The sequence below is a fragment of the Fusarium graminearum genome, chromosome 1 (assembly GCF_000240135.3).
Source record: "Fusarium graminearum PH-1 chromosome 1, whole genome shotgun sequence".
Classification (NCBI taxonomy): domain Eukaryota; kingdom Fungi; phylum Ascomycota; class Sordariomycetes; order Hypocreales; family Nectriaceae; genus Fusarium; species Fusarium graminearum.
In genome coordinates this window covers 3,914,819-3,938,225 of record NC_026474.1, presented here as the reverse complement: position 1 = coordinate 3,938,225, position 23,407 = coordinate 3,914,819, and the positions used below count along the sequence as shown (strand labels likewise).

Sequence of the window (23,407 nt, the reverse complement as noted above, 5' to 3'; positions counted from 1 at the left end):
GCTACGGCCTTGCCCCAAGTCGTGCTGGAGTCTCCTACCTGATATGCGAAGAAGCGCATCAAGACTGACCAAGGTAGCATTGATAACAGGAACTACCTTGCTCTAATGTTTGCCTTTGTACCCTTGCACACATGAGCCCAGATCTTTATGTACAGTTTCACTCTGCACTGTTGCATAGGTACCTACCTAGGTATCTGCCCAAGGCCACTTAGGCTGTAATACGAGCTGCAAAGAGTGCTAATCAGCAAGTGCTGGCCTATTCAGATCGAGGCTGCCTCTCTCCTTCCTTTCCTCCAAATCACACAGGCAACTTCCAAACTTTACAACCACGTCAACGGAGGCTTCAAAACCAGACCACTATTGCTTTATTTACTCCAGTGTTTCCATATGTAGCTATTGCACTTCCTCAACGCATTCCTCAGTAGACAGCTTTTGTTTCTAACACACCTGCGTTCAGCCCTACACTAGTTACCATCGCCAAGATGGCTGACCCCGATCTACCAACGGAAGCCAAGACAAGGGTGAACAAGGGCCCTGAGCATGCGGCAGCCCCCAAGGCCAAAACTAACTTGATAGATACTTCGGATGCCTTAACCCCGGATCCAGGCACCGAAGATATGTTCAGGACCGAACAAAACAAATTCGCCTTTAGTCCAGGACAACTTTCCAAATTACTTAACCCCAAGAGCCTTAACGCATTTTATGCCCTTGGAGGGATCAACGGCATAGAAAAAGGACTGCGGACTGATCGCAGTGCAGGTCTTGGCACCGACGAGTTGACATTGGACGGCGAGGTTAACTTTCACGATATTGCACCTGAGGGAACACCAATGCATGGCACTGCCGGTGATTCTATCCCCGAAAGCAATGCTGAAGCGGCAGTCCACATACCCCCTCCAGACGACCTGAATCCTGCCAGCCCCTTCTACGATCGGAAGAAGATATTCAGAGATAACGTACTTCCAGAGAGAAAGTCCAAGTCCTTACTCGAGATTGCCTGGACTACCTACAACGACAAGGTTCTCATACTCTTGACCATTGCTGCTATGGTATCGTTAGCCCTTGGCTTGTACCAGACTTTTGGTGGTGAACATGAACCAGGGGAGCCAAAGGTTGAGTGGGTTGAAGGCGTGGCGATTATTGTCGCCATCGTGTAAGACATTGCTCCAGTTTTAAATATCCAGTGAACTAACAAAGACAGTATTATTGTACTTGTCGGTACAGTCAACGACTGGCATATGCAGCGGCAGTTCACCCGCCTTACCAAGAAGACCAACGACCGTATGGTCAACGTGATTCGCTCCGGAAAATCGCAAGAAATCTCGATCAACGATGTGATGGTTGGCGACGTCATGCATCTCACTACTGGAGATATCGTGCCCGTGGATGGTATCTTTATCCAAGGCAGCGCTGTCAAGTGTGACGAGTCCTCAGCTACTGGGGAGTCTGATCTTCTGCGGAAGACTCCAGCTGCTGACGTCTTTGACACAATACAAAAGCCAGAAACCAAGAATTTAGAGAAGCTTGACCCCTTTATCATATCGGGAAGCAAGGTTAGCGAGGGTAACGGAACCTTTCTCGTCACTGCTGTGGGTGTCAATTCCAGCTACGGTCGTATTTCAATGGCTCTTCGAACCGAACAGGAAGATACACCCCTCCAGAGGAAACTCAACGTCCTGGCAGATTGGATTGCGAAGGTCGGTGCTGGGGCTGCTCTACTGCTCTTCGTTGTGCTTTTCATCAAGTTCTGCGCCCAGCTTCCGAATAATCGTGGCACTCCTTCTGAAAAGGGCCAAGACTTCATGAAGATCTTCATTGTCTCTGTCACTGTCGTCGTTGTGGCAGTCCCCGAAGGACTGCCCTTGGCAGTAACACTAGCACTGAGCTTTGCGACGGTTAAGATGCTTCGTGATAACAATCTTGTTCGAATTCTTAAAGCTTGCGAAACCATGGGAAACGCTACGACCATTTGTTCCGACAAGACTGGTACATTGACTCAGAACAAAATGACTGTCGTCGCTGCCACCCTTGGGAAAATCACGAGCTTCGGTGGTACTGATGCACCTATGGACAAGTCGATAAAATTCGACCAGGAGGCAATTACCGTGCCCAATGTTTCGGAGACCGAATTTGCGAATGGACTAAGCCACAAAGTCAAAGACCTTCTCGTTTGTTCCAATATCCTAAATTCAACTGCCTTCGAAGGTGAACAAAATGGACAGAAGACATTTATCGGATCCAAGACCGAAGTCGCTCTACTGACCCACTGTCGAGACCGCCTCGGATCGGGCCCTATTGAAGAGGTTCGATCGACTGCCGAGATTGTACAGACCTTCCCTTTTGACAGCAAATACAAGTACAGTGCTGTCGTCGTAAAGGTGGCTGATGGAAGATACCGAGCGTTTGTGAAGGGTGCTTCGGAGATCCTCCTGGCCAGGTGTACCAAAGTCCTCGGAAACACATTTCAGGGGGACCTCACGCCGGTACTCCTGACAGATACCGAACGAGACATGTTCAATTTGATCATCAACTCCTACGCGGCGCAGACTCTCCGAACCATTGGTTCGTCATATCGAGATTTTGAATCATGGCCACCTGAAGGGGCTGCTTCCCCAGAGAATCCACGATATGCAGACTTCAATGCTGTGCATCAAGACATGACACTGATCAGTATCTACGGTATCAAGGACCCATTGAGACCGACCGTCATCAGTGCCCTTGGAGACTGTCGTCAAGCTGGCGTGGTCGTGAGAATGGTCACAGGTGACAACATTCAGACAGCTTGTGCTATTGCGTCTGAATGTGGAATCTTTAGACCTGACGAAGGTGGCATTGCAATGGAGGGCCCGGATTTCCGAAGGCTTCCGCCTGGAGAGCTGAAAGAGAAAGTAAGACATCTTCAGGTCCTCGCTCGCTCAAGTCCTGAGGATAAACGTGTTCTGGTTCGCACCCTAAAAGATCTTGGGGAAACTGTCGCTGTAACTGGCGATGGAACAAATGATGCTCCCGCTTTGAAGATGGCTGATATTGGATTTTCCATGGGCATTGCTGGTACCGAAGTAGCCAAGGAGGCATCGTCAATTATCCTTCTTGATGACAAGTAAGCCAACTGCTCTCGAGAGGAAATAGGTATGACGCTAACAAGTTCCAGCTTTGCTTCCATCGTAAAGGGTTTGATGTGGGGTCGTGCTGTCAACGACTCTGTCAAGAAGTTCCTCCAGGTAGGTTTCCAAGTCGACTAGCTTCTGGTGATAACTAACAAACAAACTCAGTTCCAACTGACTGTCAATATTACAGCCGTGGTATTGACATTTGTATCAGCGGTCGCAAGCAGCACACAGGAATCTGTCCTCAATGCCGTTCAGCTTCTTTGGGTCAATTTGATCATGGATACCTTCGCAGCACTTGCACTTGCGACAGACCCCCCTACTCGCAGTGTACTTGATCGAAAGCCGGATCGAAAGTCTGCCCCTCTCATCACATTGAGGATGGCCAAGATGATCATAGGTCAAGCAATTTGTCAGCTCGCCATCACCTTTGTGCTGAACTTTGGTGGTAAGAAACTTTTGGGCTGGTACGATGACTCTGAAAAAGATACAAAAGAGCTGAAGACACTCGTCTTTAACACATTTGTCTGGCTGCAGATATTCAACGAAATCAAGTACGTCTGAAGGCATCGATCTCGTGTCAGCTCTCGCTAACCAAGGATTTTAGCAACCGTCGTCTAGATAACAAGCTCAATATCTTTGAGGGTCTTCACCTCAATGTGTTTTTCATTGTTATTAACCTCATCATGATTGGAGGCCAAATCCTTATCATATTTGTGGGGGGTGATGCCTTTGAGATTGTTCGCTTGAGCGGGAAGGAATGGGGTTTGTCGATTGGCCTAGGAGCAATATCTATTCCTTGGGGTGTAGCCATTAGGCTTTGCCCTGATGAATGGATCGCTGCTTGCCTCCCAGGTTTCCTCCGTAGAAGATGGATCTCACCCTCAGAGGCGGAGCTTGCAGCTGAAAAGTCGCTGTATTCGGACGATGAGTTCGTGCGGCCACCACTCCGTGTCATGAGCTCTCTTCGCGGACCACGCGTACAGCAGCATATCGGGTTCAAAGAAAGAATGCATAGGGTTAAGGAGAAGACCAAGGAAAAGGCGCATAGAGAAACAAATGCTCCGCAAGAGAAGTCAGGAGCAGTTGTTGGCCATGTAACTGAAGGGGGTCACTCCTAAACCGAGTGCAACCGTGAAGGAGAGTAAGAGGGCGATATGATTGAAAGTATATTGATTGTTTTACTGCAGTATTGATTGACAGAGCCTTTATCAAAGTATGACCAGTACCTAGTAGGTATCCAAGATGTATTGGAAGTTGATGTGACTTGAAGTTGATGGATAGAGGACTCATTGTAGTCACCTCAGGGTACAAGAAAAGCTGGTCGCCTGGAGCATAAAAGACAAAATCAGCAACTCATCTTGTACTATTACAGCCACACACTTAGGCTGTTTATTTTTGTTTTAAATAGCTTAGAGTTCGACTTTTCTGTTACCCACTAGTCGCTACATGCTGTTAAAGTGGAGGTCGGGATACCTGGCCCAACCAACCAATCACAGCCAGGGTAAAGATGTCCCCGGAACTTCGCGAATTTCCTGGCCTGACAATCTCTAGAACCTCCCCATCCTTCAACCGAAGCCTCACAACGCCCGTCGCAGACGTCCACCACCGACTCCTAGCCGTGTTCCAGACGCCCAATTGCGCAATTCAGTCAAAATGGTAAGATATCCTTATTCGCCGAGCCCTCCATGTCGACTCCAGAAGCTAATCGCGCACTCGCATAGGCCTTCGCCAACACCCTCTACAGGCAAGTCACAGCAACGACGATGACGAACAGATAACAACGTACCGGACCTCGAGACTAATACGAATTAATTACACAGGAGCCTGTTCTCCACCAACTACCTGATGCTCGCGACCGTTTTCTCTGCCGGCTTCGCTTGGGAGATGTAAGGACGCCTCTACTTCGGACAAACGGGGACAGGGTGCTGATTGAAATGTAGTGGCTTCAACAACGTCATGGACAAGGTCTGGGATAACCACAACCGAGGCGTACGTTCGATCCTACCGAGTCAATTTTATGTTGCTGGATGCTAACCAAGTTCGCAGCGACAATGGAAGGACATTCGACACAAGTTCATCGAGGGTGGCGATGAGGACGAGGAATAAAGAGGTTGACCGGGAAATTGATTATCGAGCAACAAACGAGGCGAGGGACTGAATCCATGTCACTAGCCGTGTACAAATTAGAAGAGAATTAGAGGCAGGATTTCACACACAAGGCTTCCCTATATCCTTTGGCTCGAGGTCCATACAGTTTGATGCTTGTGTTGGCGCTCGCCTACTGCGTTTGCATTGCCGAATTACATTGCATGTTGACTGAATCGCCGGGTTGGCCCGTTTGCCTTAGTGCATACCAGGTAGTAGGTATCATGAATTGCATTTACTAGGTTATCTTGCTCCATTGATTACAGGGAGCCGTAGAGGGCTGTTTGGCCGGACATTCGTTGCTGGTGCAGTGACCGAGGGGCAACAACTACCTTGGGTAGAGTCAGCCTCAGGATGCAATAGACTGTAACCCGATTTAATCATCCAAGTATCCCACTCGTCATCAACTTGGGAACCTGATACCCCTACAATCTGACATTAACAGTCACAATCTTCACAGCTGGCTCTTGGGTTTTCTGCCTTGCCGATTAAAAAAACTCGTTGGCGAATAAGCCATTTTTCTAACTGCTTCCTGGTCAACTACTGACGTCTTTGTCCGCAACGTCCTGTTCTGTTCCGCCAGGCTTCTCCAATATTTGCGGAACCCCCCACCCTACTTAGCATCGCCTATCAACAACCCGCCTGACGACATCGCCGACACCGCAGTCAACGTTTTTGCTTTTCTTTTCTTCTTTTTCTCTACTCTTGAGCCTTCTCCTTATTCATATCTGACACCAAAAATACTACGATGAGGTTGAATTGACAATGTCCCATTCCATGTCGACGCAGGAGCAGCAGCTCTGTCAGTTCTTGGCAGAGCTGCCCGCACGCTTCAACTACCGCTTCACCGAAGAAGCTTCCCGCGAACTATTAACCAGCCTGTTCTGGTCTCTTGCTGGCGGAAGCAACGAATACATGCGACTTCTCTTCCCGGACGGTAAACCTGGAGAAAGCCTCAAGCTAAGCGACTCTCAAGGCGCAGTCGAAGGCGCCGAGTACACCGAAGCAGCGCGGGGAAGACGATGTGGGCATATCTTCAAGCCCGGCGAGGCATCATACATGTGCCGTACCTGCGGTACTGACGAGACTTGCTGCCTGTGCGCCCGATGCTTCGACTCAACCGACCACACCGGACATATGGTCAGAATCCACATATCCGTGGGGAATAGCGGTTGCTGCGATTGTGGAGATGATGAAGCATGGCGGACACCTCTGTTCTGTACAATACATTCTAATGTTCAAGGAGGTACCGATAAGGGCAAAGGCAAGGAGGCAGCTGGTCTGCCTGAGGATCTTGTGACGAATTTGCAGATGACCATTGGCCGCGTATTTGATTACATCTGCGACGTTATCTCATGCTCTCCAGAGCAGCTACGACAAGCCAAAACGCAAGATTCGATTCTCGAAGACGAACAGACATCACGCCTACTGTCTAAATACTATGGACCCGAAGCAGAACAGTGCCATGAATTTGCACTTGTTCTATGGAACGATGAGAAGCACACTGTTCAAGAAGTTCAAGACCAAGTTGCTCGTGCTTGCAAGAAAAGCCGAAAGCTGGCAGCAGAAAATGCTTGGGAAACAGATGCGATTGGACGAAGTATACTTACGTACTTGCCGGATGTTCCCCGACTCTTGGAAATGGCTACGATTATGGAGGCTATTAGGGTTACGGTCACCATTCGGTCTGCAAGAGACACATTCCGTGAACAAATGTGCGGCACACTCGTCGAATGGTTGAGTGATATTTCTGGTTGCTCCGTTGGGCATGATAACAGCATCCTCCGACGAACTGTCTGCGAGCAAGTGATGAATCCTTGGCGTAAGGGCAGCCAGGCAACTCATACGCTAGGCTTAATAGACGATGAAGAGGAGGATGACCAGATCGTTGATAGTAGAAGACGCTTTGATGGTATGAATGCTAGATTCATTCTGGCATTGCAAGCTGCCGCAGGAGCCGGCGCCGGCGTTCAAATCGATATCGACGATGAGGAGGACGAGGAGGAAGAAGAAGAAGATGTTGATGCAGATATGGACGATCAGGCCCAGCATTCTCCTTCGAGTTCCGTGGCTGGAGGTGACGAAGATGACGACGACGATGTTATGATGGTAGATGCCCGGGGAGACGTGGGAGACCTCGGTATGAATTGGCGCGACAACGATCAAGCCTTGGAAGAAGACGAAGCGACAATGGCAGGATATCCGCCTCCACCCCCGCCACCTGCTGCTCAGGTCCAGGCTCAGGCTCAGGCCCAGACGCAGGCTCAGCCCCAGCCGGAGGCTCCACCCAGAACTGGCGACAGAGAGGGAACGCCGTCTGATTCAGACACAGCAGAACCCTTGATCGCGCCTGCGATCTATGCCAAGGCGAATGCTGAAATTCCCAAGACGCCCGGTAGAACTGAGAAGCATATCCCCAGACCTGGAACTTATTGGATCGAGACGCCCGTTGTATATGCGCAACGCGAGAACGTACCTCCAGCTGAAGATGTCTTCCGTCGCGTTCGTCTCGATTGGCTTCTACTCTTCGATCTGCGAATGTGGAAGAAGGTCAGGAACGACCTTCGAGCCTTGTATATTTCTACAGTCGTAACTATACCCGAATTCAAGCGGGTGTTGGCTCTCAGATTCGCCAGCCTTTACACCATTCTGGCCCAGCTCTACTTGGTCGGAGATAGGGAACCAGATCACTCCATCATCAACCTGTCTCTCCAGATGCTCACCACCCCATCCATCACTGCAGAGGTTGTTGAACGTGGTAATTTCATGACCAGCTTGCTGGCGATCCTCTACACCTTTTTGACAACCCGTCAGGTTGGACACCCATGGGAGGTTTCCCCTGATGCAGTTCTTGGATTTGAGAGTGGCTCCGTCACTAACCGACGCATGTACCACTTCTACCAAGATCTCAAGTATCTATTTGGCGCTCCTCATGTCCAGGAGCGTGTGAGATGCGAGCCTCGCTATCTCATGCAGTTCCTCGATCTCGTCAAACTCCACCAGTGCATAGGTCCTAACGTGAGAGCTGTGGTTGAGCACGTAGAATATGAGGCTGACTCCTGGATCACGGCTTCCCTCGTGACCAGGCAAATCAATCTGCAAGCTCGAAACCTTGCTGAAGCGTTCCGTAACTGCCCACCTGATGAGTTCCATTACCTGCAGGATGCAATCCGCTTCACAGCGAAAACCGTTATCCTGAACTCAATTGGCGCCGAACGCCATCGGTTCAAGCAAGGAGAAATCAAGGATGAGGTGCAGTTCAAGACGTTAAGCGATTTTGAGTTTGAGGGCGAAGACGCATCTTTTGATGTGGTCAAGTTTGTTGTTGAAAAGGATGCAATCAGCTTCCATCATGCCCTGCACTATACTCTCTCTTGGCTCATTGAGTGCGGAAGATCATTGCCTGTGTCTACTGTACGCAACCTACTGAGCTTTACCCAACAAGAGCTCAAGTCGAAGCCGAAACTCATGGGCCGGCCCCAAGTCCCACGCAAGAATTACACTGCAGAGGATTATCTCATTGCATCTTTCGATTTTCCTTTACGCGTTTGCGCTTGGCTTGCCCAGATCAAAGCCAACATGTGGGTTCGCAACGGAATTAGCTTGCGACACCAAGCCAGCACCTACCGGGGTGTTGGTCAGCGAGATGTGTCTCATCACCGAGATATCTTCCTTCTCCAAACCGCTTTGGTAGTTTGCAACCCTAGCCGAGTATTGGCTTCGGTTGTCGACCGTTTCGGAATGGAGAGCTGGGTGAAAGGCCTGTTCGAACTCAAGTCAGAAGCACAAGATGATGCACAACATCTCGATGTTGTTGAGGACATGATTCATCTCCTCATTGTTTTGCTCAGCGATCGTACATCTTTGATATCATCAGAGGACGAGGCTCAGTCCAGACTATTGGCTATGCGTCGTGACATAATCCATGTACTGTGTTTCAAGCCTCTCTCATTCAACGAGATCTGTAATAAGCTTCCAGAAAAGTATCAGGAGCAGGAGGACTTTCACCGAGTTCTGGATGAAATGGCTACTTTCAAGTCACCTGAGGGTGTTTCTGACGTTGGTACTTTCGAGCTGCGACCCGAATTCATCGAGGAGATTGACCCTTACATTGCACACTACAACAAGAATCAACGAGAAGAGTCCGAGCTGGCTTATAGAAAGAAGATGGCAAAGCGAACGGGGAAAACGGTTGATGAAATCGTATACGAGCCCAAAGCCCGACCAGTCCCATCAGGCATGTTCGAGGAACTGGGCGCTTTCACCAGCACTGGCATGTTTGCCCAGGTCATCTACTACTCGCTTCTCTATCCCTTGATGGCTGGCAAGTTTACCCCATCGATTCCTTTCACTCGGCTGGAGACATTCCTGCAAGTCGTTTTGCATCTCATGCTCATTGCGATCCTTGAGGACAAGTCGAACGACGATGATATGAGTGAAGAATCAACCAAGTCATTCACATATATTGCCCTCACCAAACCTGGACGCAGCAACTTCTTGCCTATTCCTGAGAAAGAGACAAGAACTATTGTGTCCTTGCTGAACATGATGTCGACCAAGGACGAGTTCAAGGCGGTCCACCCCAAGGTTGCGCTGGTTCTCAAGCGATTGCGCCAAAAACGCCCTCGTACCTTTGAGTCTGCATTTGTGACTTTGGGGGCTTCCGTCGATCGCATCAACACCGCTTCACCCGCCAACACATCTGTTGAAGAGGAGCGTGAAAGGAGAAAGAAGGCTGCTCTGAGTCGCCAAGCTAAGGTCATGGCGCATTTCCAACAGCAGCAGAAGAGCTTCCTGGAGAACCAGACCTCAATCGACTGGGGCAGTGACATAGACGAAGATACGGATGAGGAAGGGGAAGAAGAGCAAACCGAGGATCGGAAGCACAACTGGAAATATCCCGTGGGCACATGTATCCTGTGCCAGGAAGAGCCGGACGATCGCCATCTCTACGGAACATTTGCTCACTTCAACGAAAGCCGTATTCTCCGGCAAACGGATTTCCAAGACCCTGATTTTGTCCGCGAAGCATCACAAACCCCTTGCAGTCTTGACCGATCGGCCGAAGATGTGCGACCGTTTGGTATCGCCCACGAAAACAGGAAGATGGTAGAAAAGATCAACGCTCAGGGCGAGACTTTCCTTGCGGAGAGACAAACGATTGGTAAAGGATTCCCTTCCAACGTGTGCCGGTCGGGTCCTGTGGCAAGCGGTTGTGGCCATATGATGCATTACCGTTGCTTTGAAGTATACTACGAAGCAACCGTTAGGCGCCATACACACCAAATTGCCAGGCACCATCCCGAGGACACCCGGCGCAATGAGTTTGTTTGCCCATTGTGCAAGGCTCTGGGAAATGCGTTTGTGCCTATCATCTGGAAGGGTATAGATGAGTCCTACCCGGGCTACCTACAGTCGCAAAGTGCATTTGACGACTTTGTCGAGAAACAGCTGGGATCTGCTTATTGGATTGGTGGAAGCAAGGCACGTGAGGATGAGCCGACTGTGCCTGGCATGTTTACCCCAAGTCTCCCAGGTAGCCTCGTTGAGTCTCTTCTTCCGGTCCAGACTTCGAGTGAGAACACATGGGGAAGAGATGATGCCGAGTCCCACTCATCAACTGTCGGCACTCCCGTCAGTTACGCGTTCTCTGACTCGATCACCCCTGAGCCGGCACAACCTCCACCAGCCTCCGCCAACACGGACGGTTCCCAATTGATGAAAGAACTGTTGGCAGCCTATCGCCGGCTGAGAAACACTCTTCGTGTCAATGGTCTTCGCACCAATCACCTTATCGATGCTAAGGGCGATAACGTTGGTGAGCTTTGTGCCAGTGACACTTTGGTCAAGTCTGTGGGTTTCACCATTTCTTCTATTGAAGTCCAGCAGCGAGGTATTGAGGCTCAACCCGGCATGACACTTTTGGAAAAAATCCCTGAGCACATCCTGACTCATCTGAGAATCCTATCAGAGACTGTCTCTTCCTATATCGCTATTGGGGCGCAGCCTGGTGGAACTGAGAACAAGATCGAAGAAGAGTTCAAGAAGGACAGTGAAAGACAGCATTGCCAGCTGTTCATGTCCCGATACTTTGGCACTGGAACCCCTTATGCTCGCCGGCCACTAGACGTTTATCCTCCATTGCTAAGTATTGATTCGTTCCTGTTCTTGGTGGAATGCTCTTATGGCTTGGTGCCGCTTCAGAAAGCTGAGATATCGCATGTGCTTCGATTGTGTTACTTGGCAGAGCTTGTTAAGCTGGTCTATCACATGGGTCGCAATATCCCTGTTGCCAGCTGGGTTGGCAACCTCACCAATCGCCAAACACAAGATCCAGCCATTAATAACTTTGCTGATTTTGCTCTTGGTGTGACAAAGACTGGTCTTGAGTATCACGCTGCCCAGTTCCCCGAAGGTGTGGAGTTTGGTGAGAACCGAGGGTTCCAGCAACCCAACGTGGACACTCTAGAGAGCTGGTATACATTTTCGAAAAAGTACGCTCTCACTTTCCTACGAAAGTGTGTCATCTTTCTCTATGTCAAGTACGGTGTAGACTTTAACAGCCATGTTTCGTCCAGCCCAGATGCTGATGAGCTAGAGCGCCTCACAGAGGCACTAAAGCTGCCAACGTTTGACGAAATGTGTGCTTCCATCACAGACAACGCATCTTCCTGCGGCTGGCCCCAGAAGACCTCGGAGCTGGTTTCGGGCTGGGTCAAACATCAAGTTATGTGGCCTGGAGACTACAGCGAAATCCCGCTCTCGGCGATGATGAGCCATCCTGGAATCTTTGAGCTGATAGGACTGCCAAAGAACTACGATGCTCTCATTGACGAGGCTACCCGGCGGAAATGTCCCACCACGGGCAAGGAACTTACGGATCCTGTAATTTGCCTCTTCTGTGGAGAACTGTCTTGCAGCCAAGGCACATGTTGTCAGAAGACGGACAACTCTTCGGATCGTACGGAGTTCACCAAAATCGGTGGTGCACAGCAACACATGCGAAAGTAAGTACCTAAGTATCGGAGTGAACCCAAAGATTGAAAGATACTAACATTATTTGCGTAGGTGTCAACGCAACATCGGTGTCTTCCTCAATGTACGCAAGTGCTCGGTGGTGTACCTCTTCCGACTTTCAGGATCATTTACACCAGCACCGTACATCGACAAGTACGGAGAAACAGATCCGCAGCTGCGTCATGGCCGACAGCTCTTCCTCAACCAAAAGCGATATGACTCTATGATACGTAACACAGTACTCAACCATGGAGTGCCAAGTTTGATCAGCCGAAAGTTAGAAGCTGAGATCAACAATGGAGGATGGGATACTTTGTAGTAAACGCAAGGAGTTATTGATTGGTATAGGAAAGGAAAGCTATTAGTTTTATGCTATGAATCATTATAACCAAAGGTGTAGAAAGGGCTGCAGGCTATTATATGATCCGCGGTGTTGGAGGTATGATTGGTTTTGCTTTTGTATGCTCGTTAGTATCAACATTCAACATAGAAGCCTGATGTATAAAACAAGCAGATCATATTCTGCCCAGGTTTGGGAGCGCACTTTCAGCGTAACTACATTAATTATCATTACCGCAGTATCCTTCCCAAGACTTGGTCATTTTATGCATCAGTCACATTTCTTTAAATTCTTTTATTCTTGACTTGATGGTTACCTAGATATTTAGGAGGTGCAAAGATTTACAGTGAAAATCACAGTGTTTGTGGTTAATAAAACTGTGACAAGCTTGTCATCTGACCAACCATATCGCGTTCACTCTTGTCCAGGCGCGTCTACCGTGGCTCAATTGCACTCAAGCCTCTTTGGATTGAATATGAACCACGACAAGGAAAGCACGCCGCACAGCAGAAGCAACGTTCTTTCCTTCTTTAAACCCCCCTCCCCTTCCTTTACCTTGTCTTTCAACCATTTCTCCCTCCCACCCCTTTTTTGACATTGTATCGTGTGTACATGCTTCTTTTTTGTGATACCTAATAGACTGAAACTGCCTCTCGATCGCAATTTCCATCGGGGGGACGCCTCCACTTGCCTTGCCTTGCTCCCAGAGCACCATCGAAAATGGCAGGCAGACGATCAGGTCGCGCTGCCGCCAAGCGGGCTGCGGCTGCTCTAGGTGAGTGAGTTCGAGCTCTCGTCTCGCAGCATCCAAACTTTTGTACAAACCACCACCAAATACAAAAAACAATAAGCACAATTCTCCCGGGAACGACATAGTCTTTTTTTAACTCCTTTTTTCTCCTACTCGCATGTCCTCTTTCTTTCCTGGCGCATTTGATGTTTTTATTTCATTTTCTTCAGTCTAGACTTTTTTGTTCTGTTTTGCGCAATTGCACCTGAACAAAATCGCATCCCGTCACTATGGCGCCCCGTGGAAAGATTCGCTTGAGACTGACGCGAAGTGCTAAATCAGAGAGCACCCCAAAGTCCTTTGCCGACTTGGAAGACGAGCCTATGCCCGATGCCTCTCCGAGTGCGCATGCTTCGAGGCGACATCAGGTGCCAGACCCCGATGATGAGAAGGACGAGGATCACCAACCGAAGGACGAATCAGGGGACGAAGACGATGCAGCTGACGCCGCTGAGAAAGACGATGAATCCGTCAAAGAGCCCACGCCGCCACCCCAGCCTATGGTTCGCAGAAAGCGACTGGGCCGTCCACCCAAGAACCGACCCCCAGACTGGGACAACATGATTTCTGTTCCCGCCGATGAAGCGAATACACCGCGGCGTCGCGGCAGAGGTGGTTGGAGGGGACGAGGCGGTCGCAAAGGAGGTCCAGCTGCGCCAAAAGCCGAGCAGGTCATTGACGATGGATCGATTGTCGAGATAGTAAACGACGAGTGCGTACTACCTGAGGACCCAGAAGGCGAGACCAAGGTCGACAAGTCGGGCAATCTGCAGGGCGGGCGCGATTATCGCTGCCGAACATTCACAGTCTCAGGTCGCGGAGACAGACTCTACATGCTTTCGACAGAACCAGCGCGATGTGTTGGTTTCAGGGACAGTTATCTGTTCTTCACGAAGCACAAGAAACTTTACAAAATCATTGTTGACGATGACGAGAAGCGAGATATGATTGAGCGGGATATCATCCCCCATTCTTACAAGGGCCGTTCCATTGGTATCGTTACCGCCCGATCAGTTTTCCGAGAATTCGGTGCGCGCATAATTGTTGGTGGAAAGCGCATCCTCGACGACTATAACGTCGCCTTGGCCCGCGCCGAAGGTGTCATCGAGGGCGAGATCGCAGATCCGAATGACCGCTTTATCGAGGGAGAGCCGTACAACAAGAACCAGTACGTTGCGTGGCACGGAGCCAGTGCTGTGTATCACACCAACGTACCGTCAGTACCAGTTCCCAATGGCAAAATCGAGTCTAGGAAACGCAAGGTGAATGTCAATGACATGAACTGGATGCTGGAGCACGCCCGTGAGGCCAGGTACGTATTCGTAAACTGGTTACATGCACCACTTGGGGATTATCACGATGCTAATTGATAAACGTACAGCTCTTTCAATGCTAGCATCAATGCTATAAGAAAACTAAACAATGCTGGCGTGTACGACATCCACACCAATGTCATGCAGTACCCAGTAACAATGCAGCCAACGCGAGCGCGCATTGAGCAGGTCGCTCCAGAAGACGAGGAGGCCACCGCAGACAGCTCCGTGTTCCGTCCTGTCCCAGCCAAGATGGCGCGCAATTTCTTTGTTGCCGACACCTACTTTGAGACATCATCGGCGGGTGTCATCTCGGCATCTGGGGTGGACGGCACAGTGAGCTCGGCCGATTTTCTTGCTTCATTCCAGGGCCTAAGCACCGTGTCTGATGATATCAAAGATCTTTTGCCTCCAGAGTGTCGTGCCGCGTTTGACAACGCCGTAGAGAAGGAGACATCGTATCGATCACAATGGGGCCCTGAGACTGAGAATATGTCGCGCCGGCAGCCTATTATTGACAAGGCAATTGTACCTTACAGCATGTCATAATTGAAAATTGTGCTGTTGATAGCACTGGTTCTTCTCGCGTGTGCGCATCAGTATTGCGGTCATGGTTATAGTGATATAGACATCGAGGCATTGTTCTCGATTTTCAGCAAGGGCAGGATGGAGTTGGCCTGACACTGGAAGAAGGAAAGCAATACGGGCGTTGGGTGTCATGGATAAGCACTCGGTGTGGTTAATATTTTTTAAGCTGCAATATTATTCATGAATCGTTTGAGTTTCGATGGTTGTAATACATTATGCGAAAGATATATAGCCTTGCTTTCGAAATGCAATATTGTCTTTAAAGTTGTACCAACCACCAAATAGCCTTGCTTTCATAAAATAGAGACCGAATCGCCTACTGAGTAAGTGGCTAGTTCAGCGCTCAGGTATACTGACGGCCTTTATGTTGATTGCTGTGATTAATGTGTAATGTAGACAGACATTTTCTCATGATAGCCATCGTGTCAGCGAGTTCAAGCCCTCGGCCCTCTTCAAATTTTGCTTTGCATGGACGTGCGGAGCTTTGCAATACGATAACTTGCATTAACTAACATTACCTAGTTACTAAGCTATCGTGCCTCCTTCAGCCGCCCACGATCTACGTCTCGCTTCTTTGCCGGCCTCGGTCTCTTTTTGTCCTGCAGCATTGGGGCTCCTTGGCACACAAGCGGCGGGCCAAAAGAAAGAACTTAAAGAAGGAGGCTTTTTCTTCCGTCCCCATCGTCTCGATGACCCCGTTCTGCGTTTTACCTAGTCTTTCGAGATTTTTTTTTTACTTTTTTTCCTTCTCTTCTTTTACAGGGTCTATGATAGGTAGGGAGACTAGAGTCTTGTTCAAAGTTGGCGATAGAGTGGGTTTCTACCTCACCAACCACGTCTTTGGCTGTATGTACATGCTTGGTGTTACCCCCACCCTCGCTTGAGAGGTACCTTTTGCTTCTTCTTGTTTCTTCCTGGGCCATGTCATGGGTTTTGAACAGCTTGACTGAATGTAGAACAACGGCTTCCCCACATGGATCCAATGATGCAGTTTTGGGCGTGATTATGATGAGGTGGTGGTGTTGTTTTGTGTCAATCAGTGTCACCAGCCAGTGGCAACTTTGAGGGACGAATTCAGCCGGGAGAGACAAGCAGACAAGAAAGGGCCAGGGTCTCGATCGTCGTCCCCTTGGCTCAACCTGGTGAACACTTGTGATGCAGGACAGCTTCTGCCTTAAGCCGTTGATGACAGAATGGCTATATCCGTGTCGATCCAGGACACATCTTGTGTCATACCAAAATCCGGTATAAGCATTTAATTAGAACTGACGAAGGAAACCCTGCCTAACCGTGACGAGCATGTTGCATTTTGGATGCTTTACAATAACTCGCCCTTGCACTGATGGATAAGTTGACGGTTGGTGTAGCTATCAGAATATTGGTATTTTCCTTGTAGGAAACTATGGTATCAATACTGATCCAGCGGCAGTTTTGCTAGCATTTGTGACTGGTAAACATGATAATGCCGCCACACACTTCACAGCCATGGCATTGGATGATAGATTTTGAGATTATGTCTACTCTTCATGTGTAGATATAGCAAAGAGGCAATAGATCGTAGTTTACACACTCGCCTCCTACCCATGTTGTTACACGATTTGACGATCACGACAACCGTCTCCGGGGAACAGGCCCGACAATGTCCGCCGTTCGTGATGGTGGCTCGATCTCTGAACGTACCGAACATTCCATCAGCATTTGCCAGATATTGACATTGCTTTCTAACAACTGCCAGGCATTGACAGGCTCTTTCCCACGTCCATCACCAGTAGCGCTGGTAGAACCACCAGTGGCAGGTTGATATAGGGTAGTATCAGTCACAAGAGGTGTCAGGGCGTACATGGACATCCAACCCTCCCACACTGTTGGTAAATGGTATTGCAACTCCTCCCAGAGGCCTATGGACTTGAAGCTATGTCTCATTGATATGCAGCTCACACCGCTACACTCAAGAGTCATGCCTGTCACGGCTGGGGGCTGGGGGCTGGGGAATTTGCTGCTACAACAGCCGCGTTAATTGTATCTACACAACTTGAGGCCAGCTGACATGCCAATACACCCGCCCTATGCACCAAGCGACCAGATGAGCTCGACAGCAAAGCGGCCCAGGAGGAGTCAGTGGCCTCTCCAACAGTCATGCACAGTCATGCATACTCACTCGACCTAAGTTGTATTCGGACGTCAAATTCAAGACACAGGGACTCGTTCGAGATCCGTCCCTCTGTGGGAACACTAAAACCACACACAAGTCCTGCACAACACACACTGCCCAATGCTCAAAGGCCAAAGCGCTTAGAGGATGAGGGGTCATTTTTTCGACATGGCCCATCAGCAAGGCCGTTCCTAGGGCAGACCGAAAAGTGCATAGTTCGCGCGGCAATGAGAAACAAAAGCAACCGTCACGCGAGTGAATATGGTGTTCGTTGCGGTCAAAGGGCGCCAACGGCGATCCAATCCACTGGTCCATGCCCTAAGCGGCAGGGCCAAGCTAGATGAAGCTGTTTGTATCGAAGCGAACGAGCGAGGGCTGGGTTTTTTGTCAGATTAGTAACACCGTATATTTCCCGGCGTTGCGGTGTGGTACAGTTGATATCTTGCGCGTCTTTATGACAGTCATCTAGCCATGGTGCCATGTTCTGTTGGAAGATATTATACACTTTCCCGCTTAATCACAGACCCTAAGATGAGGGAGAAGACTGCCGAACCAAAAGATGACCAAAGACCCTGAGAAATCTAGAATCTCGAATCCATTGAAGATTCAAGGTGTCATACCACATTAGGACTAGAGTCTTTGACTCTACAGCAAGACTCGCAAGGGGCCGTATCCATCACGATTAGCTCCGAGCGCCGAGTGGATATGTACGTTAATCAAGCGGCTGCGTTGGTCCCTACTCATCGTGTTCCACAATGTGACCCTGGGCAGTGTCGGGAATCGCTCCAGAGGCAGAGGCAGAAGCAGAAGCAGAGCGGAAACCATCGAAATGATTCTGATAATGTCACATCAAACGGTTCGGGACATCGTGTCCTACTTTCCCCTTCTTGTTTACACTAGATCAGCAAAGACCCAGCGCAAAACCGAGCACAAGTGCGCCTTGAAGACCCTGAAATGAAGGGTCACCAATTTGATGACCCTAATTTGTGAACCAGGACATGGTGACAAGCGACCCAAACCTGTTACATCTCGCTCCCAGGTCGTCGATATTGCATGACTAATCAATCAGATATCGTACATTCATCAATGATGGAATAACAACTGATCATTTTTGGACAGAAAGTTATCTTCCTGGGAAACCTGACAGGGCCATAACTGTTTCAAACAGCACACATGAAATTCGATGAACCAGCAATTTGCTTGGCAACAGCTGTGACGGGAGATGATTCTGATAACAATCGGCATTTGATCCATTGTTCAATACCGGAGTTTGCTAACCACGCAACACCGATTTTTTGCAAAGTATCATTATTCAGAGCACATGTTTCGTCTCATCATTTCAAGCTACTGGGCTCACATGGCAACCTGGCCAAGACGAGATGGCTCAAACCGACTGACCAGCTACTAGTTAATTTCCTGGGGGAACGGCGCTACGTATTGGCTCGCCTGCGTTGCAGCAATTGCTGTCCTGGTCAGTGGACCCAAATCTCCCACAACAGGGCTTGGGAGGCTCGAGTCGTGGTATTGGCTGAGGACAACAGCGGTGAACAGCACGTACGTCTCTGTTCACCACGCACCCACTCTAGTGCAGCTGTTGAACAAGTTGTTGATGTGCTGGTAGGCTAGAGAGCCAAGACGGCGTGGCAGAAAGGGGTTTGTGGCCTAGATACGTGCACCGCGCTTGATTGACACGGCGTCAGTGGTGGTGGATCTGAGGCATTTCCCTCCGCATTCCTAGAGAGTCCATTCGGCCCAAATAACACTCGATACATGTTCTGGTGTGCTATCAAGGAGACGAAGAAGAGTGGTTGGGGGTTACAAGTGAATGCGGTTGCACAGTGCTGTACACGTGGAGGCAGATGCCCAGTCCTTATCCATATTAGTGATTCGCCAACAAGTAGCAACTGTTTGCTCCCAAGTCGAAGTGCTGAGCTTTTTGAGTATCTGAGGCTTTATCGTCCCCAAAGTCGAAATTTGGTCAAGGTCGATCAGAAAACAGATCGAATGATGGCCAACGCTCCCAGTGATGTTCTTTGAGTATGACCAGCATGGCACTACACCTAAACCCGTTACACGATGGCTTAGACTTGGAGCTTTCGAGATCGGCTACGCTCAAAAGGTTGATAGGTTAATCAAAGTAAGAAGAGAAAGAAAAAGAAAGAAAGAAAAAAGAAGGCTTGGCCCACTGACTTGCTGGACAACTCCTGACTTGCATGTTGGTGACTCCGAGAACAGAGAGCTCTTGTGATCGGCAACAGAGGGAATCCCTGCATGTAGCGGTATTTTCGTACCTGGGCTCTGGGGTCCTTCGCTCGGGAAGGCCATTTGAAGTCTGCGAATTGAGTCAAATGGTTTCTGGAAGCACACCTCAACAGGCAGAGAGAGTGGGCCATCCTGAACTTGCTACATGGGCCGACCAACCAAATATCAAGCGTAGACAACCTGAATGTTAACAATCACGCTCAAGCATGACTGAAGCATACAGCGAAACAAGGCGTTTCATGCTCTGCCGCCATGTTTTTGTTGACTATTCTTTGTTGACTATTCTTTGTTGACTATTCTTTGTTGTTATTTTTGTTGTTATTTTTGTTGTTATTGATCTTGCCATTGCTCCTGTTGATCCATAATCTCATCTCGTTGCATTTTAATTTGAACAAAGTAATAAAACATGGGATCCGAAGCGTCTCATAATAAGTACCGGGTAAGATGCGGTACATGCAATGCGTGGGTAATGTAATGCGGATGTTAATTACTGCGCCTCGTGGAAAGCGAAAGCAAACATGTATCGCCTCAATTAGACCGTGTCTGTGTGAGCAAAGTCAGAGAACGCCAAATTCGGATTTGATCGGCACGAAAAAGGGACTGAAGCTGGTGATGACGATGGACAGCAGTGACTTCCTTCCATCTGGAAAGAGGTTGACGAATGAGGGAAAGCACATGCAGGATCAGCCAGTGGCCGCGCAGAAATTTCTGGCGCTTCTTTCCTGGGCCGCCTCCTGCTGCAAGTGCCGATTTAAGCCACAAGCATAAGGAGCAGGAGCTAGAGAAGGAGACGGGAGGAGCACATGAGAATGGAAAGTGAAAAGTGAAAGTGCAAGGCTGGCAGCAACTTCCATGCTAGTGACGTCTCTAATGGGACCAATGCATTGCAATCCAACCACCCCAAGCGTGGCAAGTGTACTTCAACCACGAGACTAACTCCTACAGTAACCACTAATCCGAGCTGCCTGCGACCCTTTGGCTTTCTTCTTTTTCATGTTTGATGGTTAAAATGCGGCAACAACAATGGTCTGGTACAGTAGGAGTACATGAAGCAATATTGGCTCAAGTGTCTGGCAAAAGCGGTCCTTGGGCCCCAAGCCACAAGAATGATAATCACAAGATGAAGAACCTAAGAACCTGGCCTCTGGAACTAATTTTAACATGAGGAATCGAGGAAGGAGAAAAATAGCAACTTACATCACTTGTTGCAAGCTATCTTTGGATATTCCCCAGCTTCCATGACTAGAACAGTCTAAGCCGATAGCCCCCCCCCCCCAAAAAAAAATGTTGTTTTTTCTCTCTCTCTCTCTCTTTCTCTTCCCATCAATCGATGCCAGTGTCAAAAAAGGATCCATCGAACCGTCACAGCCATAGTGGAGGACCTCGCCTCTCTCCGAGAGATGGCCCCCGATGGCTCGGATCAGGTGAGGGCTTACTTTTACAGTACGAGTCGCCATACCAGAAATAGCGTCCACTGCCGCCTCGGAGTCCACGCCAGCAGCAGGAAGGGGATGGTGCTGGCTAGGTAGGGGGTGCAGTCAAAAAAAAAAAAAAAACAAGAGAAAGGAAAGGAAAAAAAAAAACACGGAATCTTTCAACGAAAGAGTATGTACCATGTACAGGACATTAATTGAAGGTTGAAGAAGATATCTCCTTGACATTAACCATCGCAAGACTATTGCATGGATTCAAAATTAGAACAGATCTTGAAGCTGGATATTGACTCTGATCTTATTCCACGTAATTGAAACATATTGTACTAATCATTATTCTCTCCTTTGTTATTGACGACATGTATGGAAGGCAAGGCGAATAAATTAATGATTGTGTACATTTCCATGACTTTGTGGTGCTGTATGTCATATACCTGGACAGGCCCGAAACGCATCACGATATTACAAGTGGCAGAGATCGTTAGTCTGCGAGAAGCACTCTCGTCATCATGGCAAGATGCAGTCGATGGGCAGCGAACATCCTATCCAGATCAGGACACCCAGATCCTAATGTCGGCCTTCTCATTCTCTTGATCGAACTACGTGAAAGATCCCTGGATCAGTCAATGAACCGACATTGGCTGACCAGGCCCTGTGGACCACTCTCGTTTGAAGCAACGCTAGGACGACCAAGTTGAACAAGTCAAGGAAGCGTGGAGCCACTGAGACAGATGACTGCTACCTACTTTGGTGCATGTACCTGGTGCCTTTTGAGGATGATGAACCCTTCTCGCACCGAAGACTCCGGATTTCCGGCCTAATTGTTCCATTCTTTAACTTTTCGATAGGTACGGATACACACGGGGGGAGAAGCTGTTTTTTTCGTCTCTTTTCTTCTAATTTTTTTTTTTTTTTTTGCTACGGCTTGCATTTTGCGTTTTTTGTCGTGAGATAACTGCTGGGAGAGAGTTAGCTTCAAGTGTGATCAGACTTTTTGCAGACATGAGCAACTAGCTGATTTGATGGGCAGAATCAATGACTGACAGGCTTTGATGGAGGCGGGTAATAATACATGTTAGTTGCTGTCCTGTACTCTGTACGCGGCTAGGTAAAGGTAGGTGAAGCAGGTTGACGCACGACCACGGTGGAAGTGGTGGTAATGACCTGGGGGCTGCGTGACAGACAGTGCTCTGATTGATCAGCTTGAACTTTGATGAAAGAAGAAGCTCCACCCATGGTTCTGCTGGGTTTCTCACACATCCCTTCGACCCATGTCCCTGTCCCGTCTCCGTTCGAGGAGGGTCCCACCTTAGTCTTCTCTACTGGGGCTCCCTTGAAATTCCAACCGTCATTCGCTGCCCGTGTCAGCCTGTTGATACAGACTTTTTTCTTATGTATTTCTAATCTGTTCTAGTCTTCCAAAGGAATACACACTTGCAGTAGGTGCTCTGGACAGTACTTGTTCTCGAGACCCACTTCGAGACGACAGAAAATTGCACTGACTGAGGGAGATGGTCCTAGGTAGTCTTTGAATGTTTTGATAATCGTGAATTGGGCTTCTGTCAACGACAGTCTATTCGTTGATGACTCGACGCACCCCAGTTTTATTTCCTGCTGTTCCACGCCCGCCGCCGTCACTTGTCGCTCCGTGCGTGGTGAGGTGAGGTGCATCGCCCGGGGGCTGCTGTAGGCTAAGTCCATGGAGTAGGTAGGGTAGGGTACGGTCGGGGGTTCCAGGGACCCATCCACCCATTTCGAGTCCACTCAAATGACTCCTCATCAAGGAAGAAAAAACTGGCTGGATGGGATTGGATTGGACTGGGGCCTGGGGGACCTGGCAACTGTCGGGCACTGCTACGCTGCACGTTGACGCTGGGCTTGGCTACGTACCGCAGCCGTTACTACTACGACCATTTTAGGTGTCAGACCAAAGAACCTCGGCGTACTCGTACTCCCGTCTCTACCACTGATGCTGGCACGTAGCGTACTAAGGTACCTTACACGCAGGCACACCCACGCAGGCACGGTCGGTACTGTACAGCCTGAGAGAGGTACCTTGCCTTACTCCAGGCCACTTCCATTAATTCACGCTCGCTGCAACAGTGGAGGAACGAACACCCGACCCAACTGACCAGGACCTGAAGTCCGCCACGCCCACCTCCACACTAAACTGCCAGGACACTCGCTGCACACTCTCTCTGCACCCGCTATTCAGAAGCGCATTGGACCAGTCCAGTCCAGCACTGCATCATCCCCC

The 23,407-nt window shown here is 49.2% G+C and overlaps 6 protein-coding genes across 6 annotated transcripts; 4 read left to right on the top strand and 2 right to left on the bottom strand.

Moving 5' to 3' along the window:
• Positions 1-482: 482 nt before the first annotated feature.
• On the top strand, positions 483-4,228 carry FGSG_01196 (uncharacterized protein; the record flags this gene model as incomplete). The annotated part of the gene is made up of 5 exons (XM_011318667.1): positions 483-1,153; positions 1,202-3,100; positions 3,152-3,221; positions 3,273-3,661; positions 3,715-4,228. The coding sequence occupies 5 exons, from the start codon at positions 483-485 to the stop codon at positions 4,226-4,228; spliced, it is 3,543 nt and encodes a 1,180-aa protein (XP_011316969.1).
• Positions 4,229-4,652: 424 nt separating this feature from the next.
• FGSG_01195 (uncharacterized protein) lies at positions 4,653-5,348 on the top strand. Its single transcript, XM_011318666.1, has 5 exons — positions 4,653-4,766; positions 4,832-4,854; positions 4,931-4,996; positions 5,051-5,099; positions 5,157-5,348. The coding sequence occupies exons 3-5, from the start codon at positions 4,956-4,958 to the stop codon at positions 5,214-5,216; spliced, it is 150 nt and encodes a 49-aa protein (XP_011316968.1). The 5' UTR covers positions 4,653-4,766; positions 4,832-4,854; positions 4,931-4,955; the 3' UTR covers positions 5,217-5,348.
• Positions 5,349-6,032: 684 nt separating this feature from the next.
• Positions 6,033-12,591, top strand: FGSG_01194 (uncharacterized protein; the record flags this gene model as incomplete). Its single annotated transcript, XM_011318665.1, has 2 exons — positions 6,033-12,262; positions 12,324-12,591. The coding sequence occupies 2 exons, from the start codon at positions 6,033-6,035 to the stop codon at positions 12,589-12,591; spliced, it is 6,498 nt and encodes a 2,165-aa protein (XP_011316967.1).
• A 1,041-nt stretch (positions 12,592-13,632) lies between these two features.
• FGSG_01193 (uncharacterized protein) lies at positions 13,633-15,632 on the top strand (the record flags this gene model as incomplete). Its single annotated transcript, XM_011318664.1, has 2 exons — positions 13,633-14,714; positions 14,784-15,632. The coding sequence occupies 2 exons, from the start codon at positions 13,633-13,635 to the stop codon at positions 15,262-15,264; spliced, it is 1,563 nt and encodes a 520-aa protein (XP_011316966.1). The 3' UTR covers positions 15,265-15,632.
• Positions 15,633-16,908: 1,276 nt separating this feature from the next.
• Positions 16,909-17,614, bottom strand: FGSG_01192 (uncharacterized protein; the record flags this gene model as incomplete). The annotated part of the gene is made up of 3 exons (XM_011318663.1): positions 16,909-17,201; positions 17,462-17,535; positions 17,568-17,614. 3 exons carry the CDS (start codon positions 17,612-17,614, stop codon positions 16,909-16,911), a joined length of 414 nt encoding a protein of 137 aa, XP_011316965.1.
• A 4,640-nt stretch (positions 17,615-22,254) lies between these two features.
• Positions 22,255-23,064, bottom strand: FGSG_11911 (uncharacterized protein; the record flags this gene model as incomplete). Its single annotated transcript, XM_011318662.1, is given in 4 exon segments — positions 22,255-22,519; positions 22,585-22,652; positions 22,748-23,032; positions 23,041-23,064. Coding segments are annotated over 4 exon segments (642 nt in total).
• Between the last annotated feature and the right edge of the window lie 343 nt (positions 23,065-23,407).

What these genes read in the sequence shown, in the direction of transcription:
- FGSG_01195 (XM_011318666.1), top strand. Translation starts at nt 4,956, where the DNA reads ATGCTCGCGACCGTTTTCTCTGCCGGCTTCGCTTGGGAGAT. An exon ending in GCCGGCTTCGCTTGGGAGAT is followed by an intron (nt 4,997 to 5,050) that starts GTAAGGACGCCT and finishes ATTGAAATGTAG; the next exon opens with TGGCTTCAACAACGTCATGG. An exon ending in GGGATAACCACAACCGAGGC is followed by an intron (nt 5,100 to 5,156) that starts GTACGTTCGATC and finishes CCAAGTTCGCAG; the next exon opens with CGACAATGGAAGGACATTCG.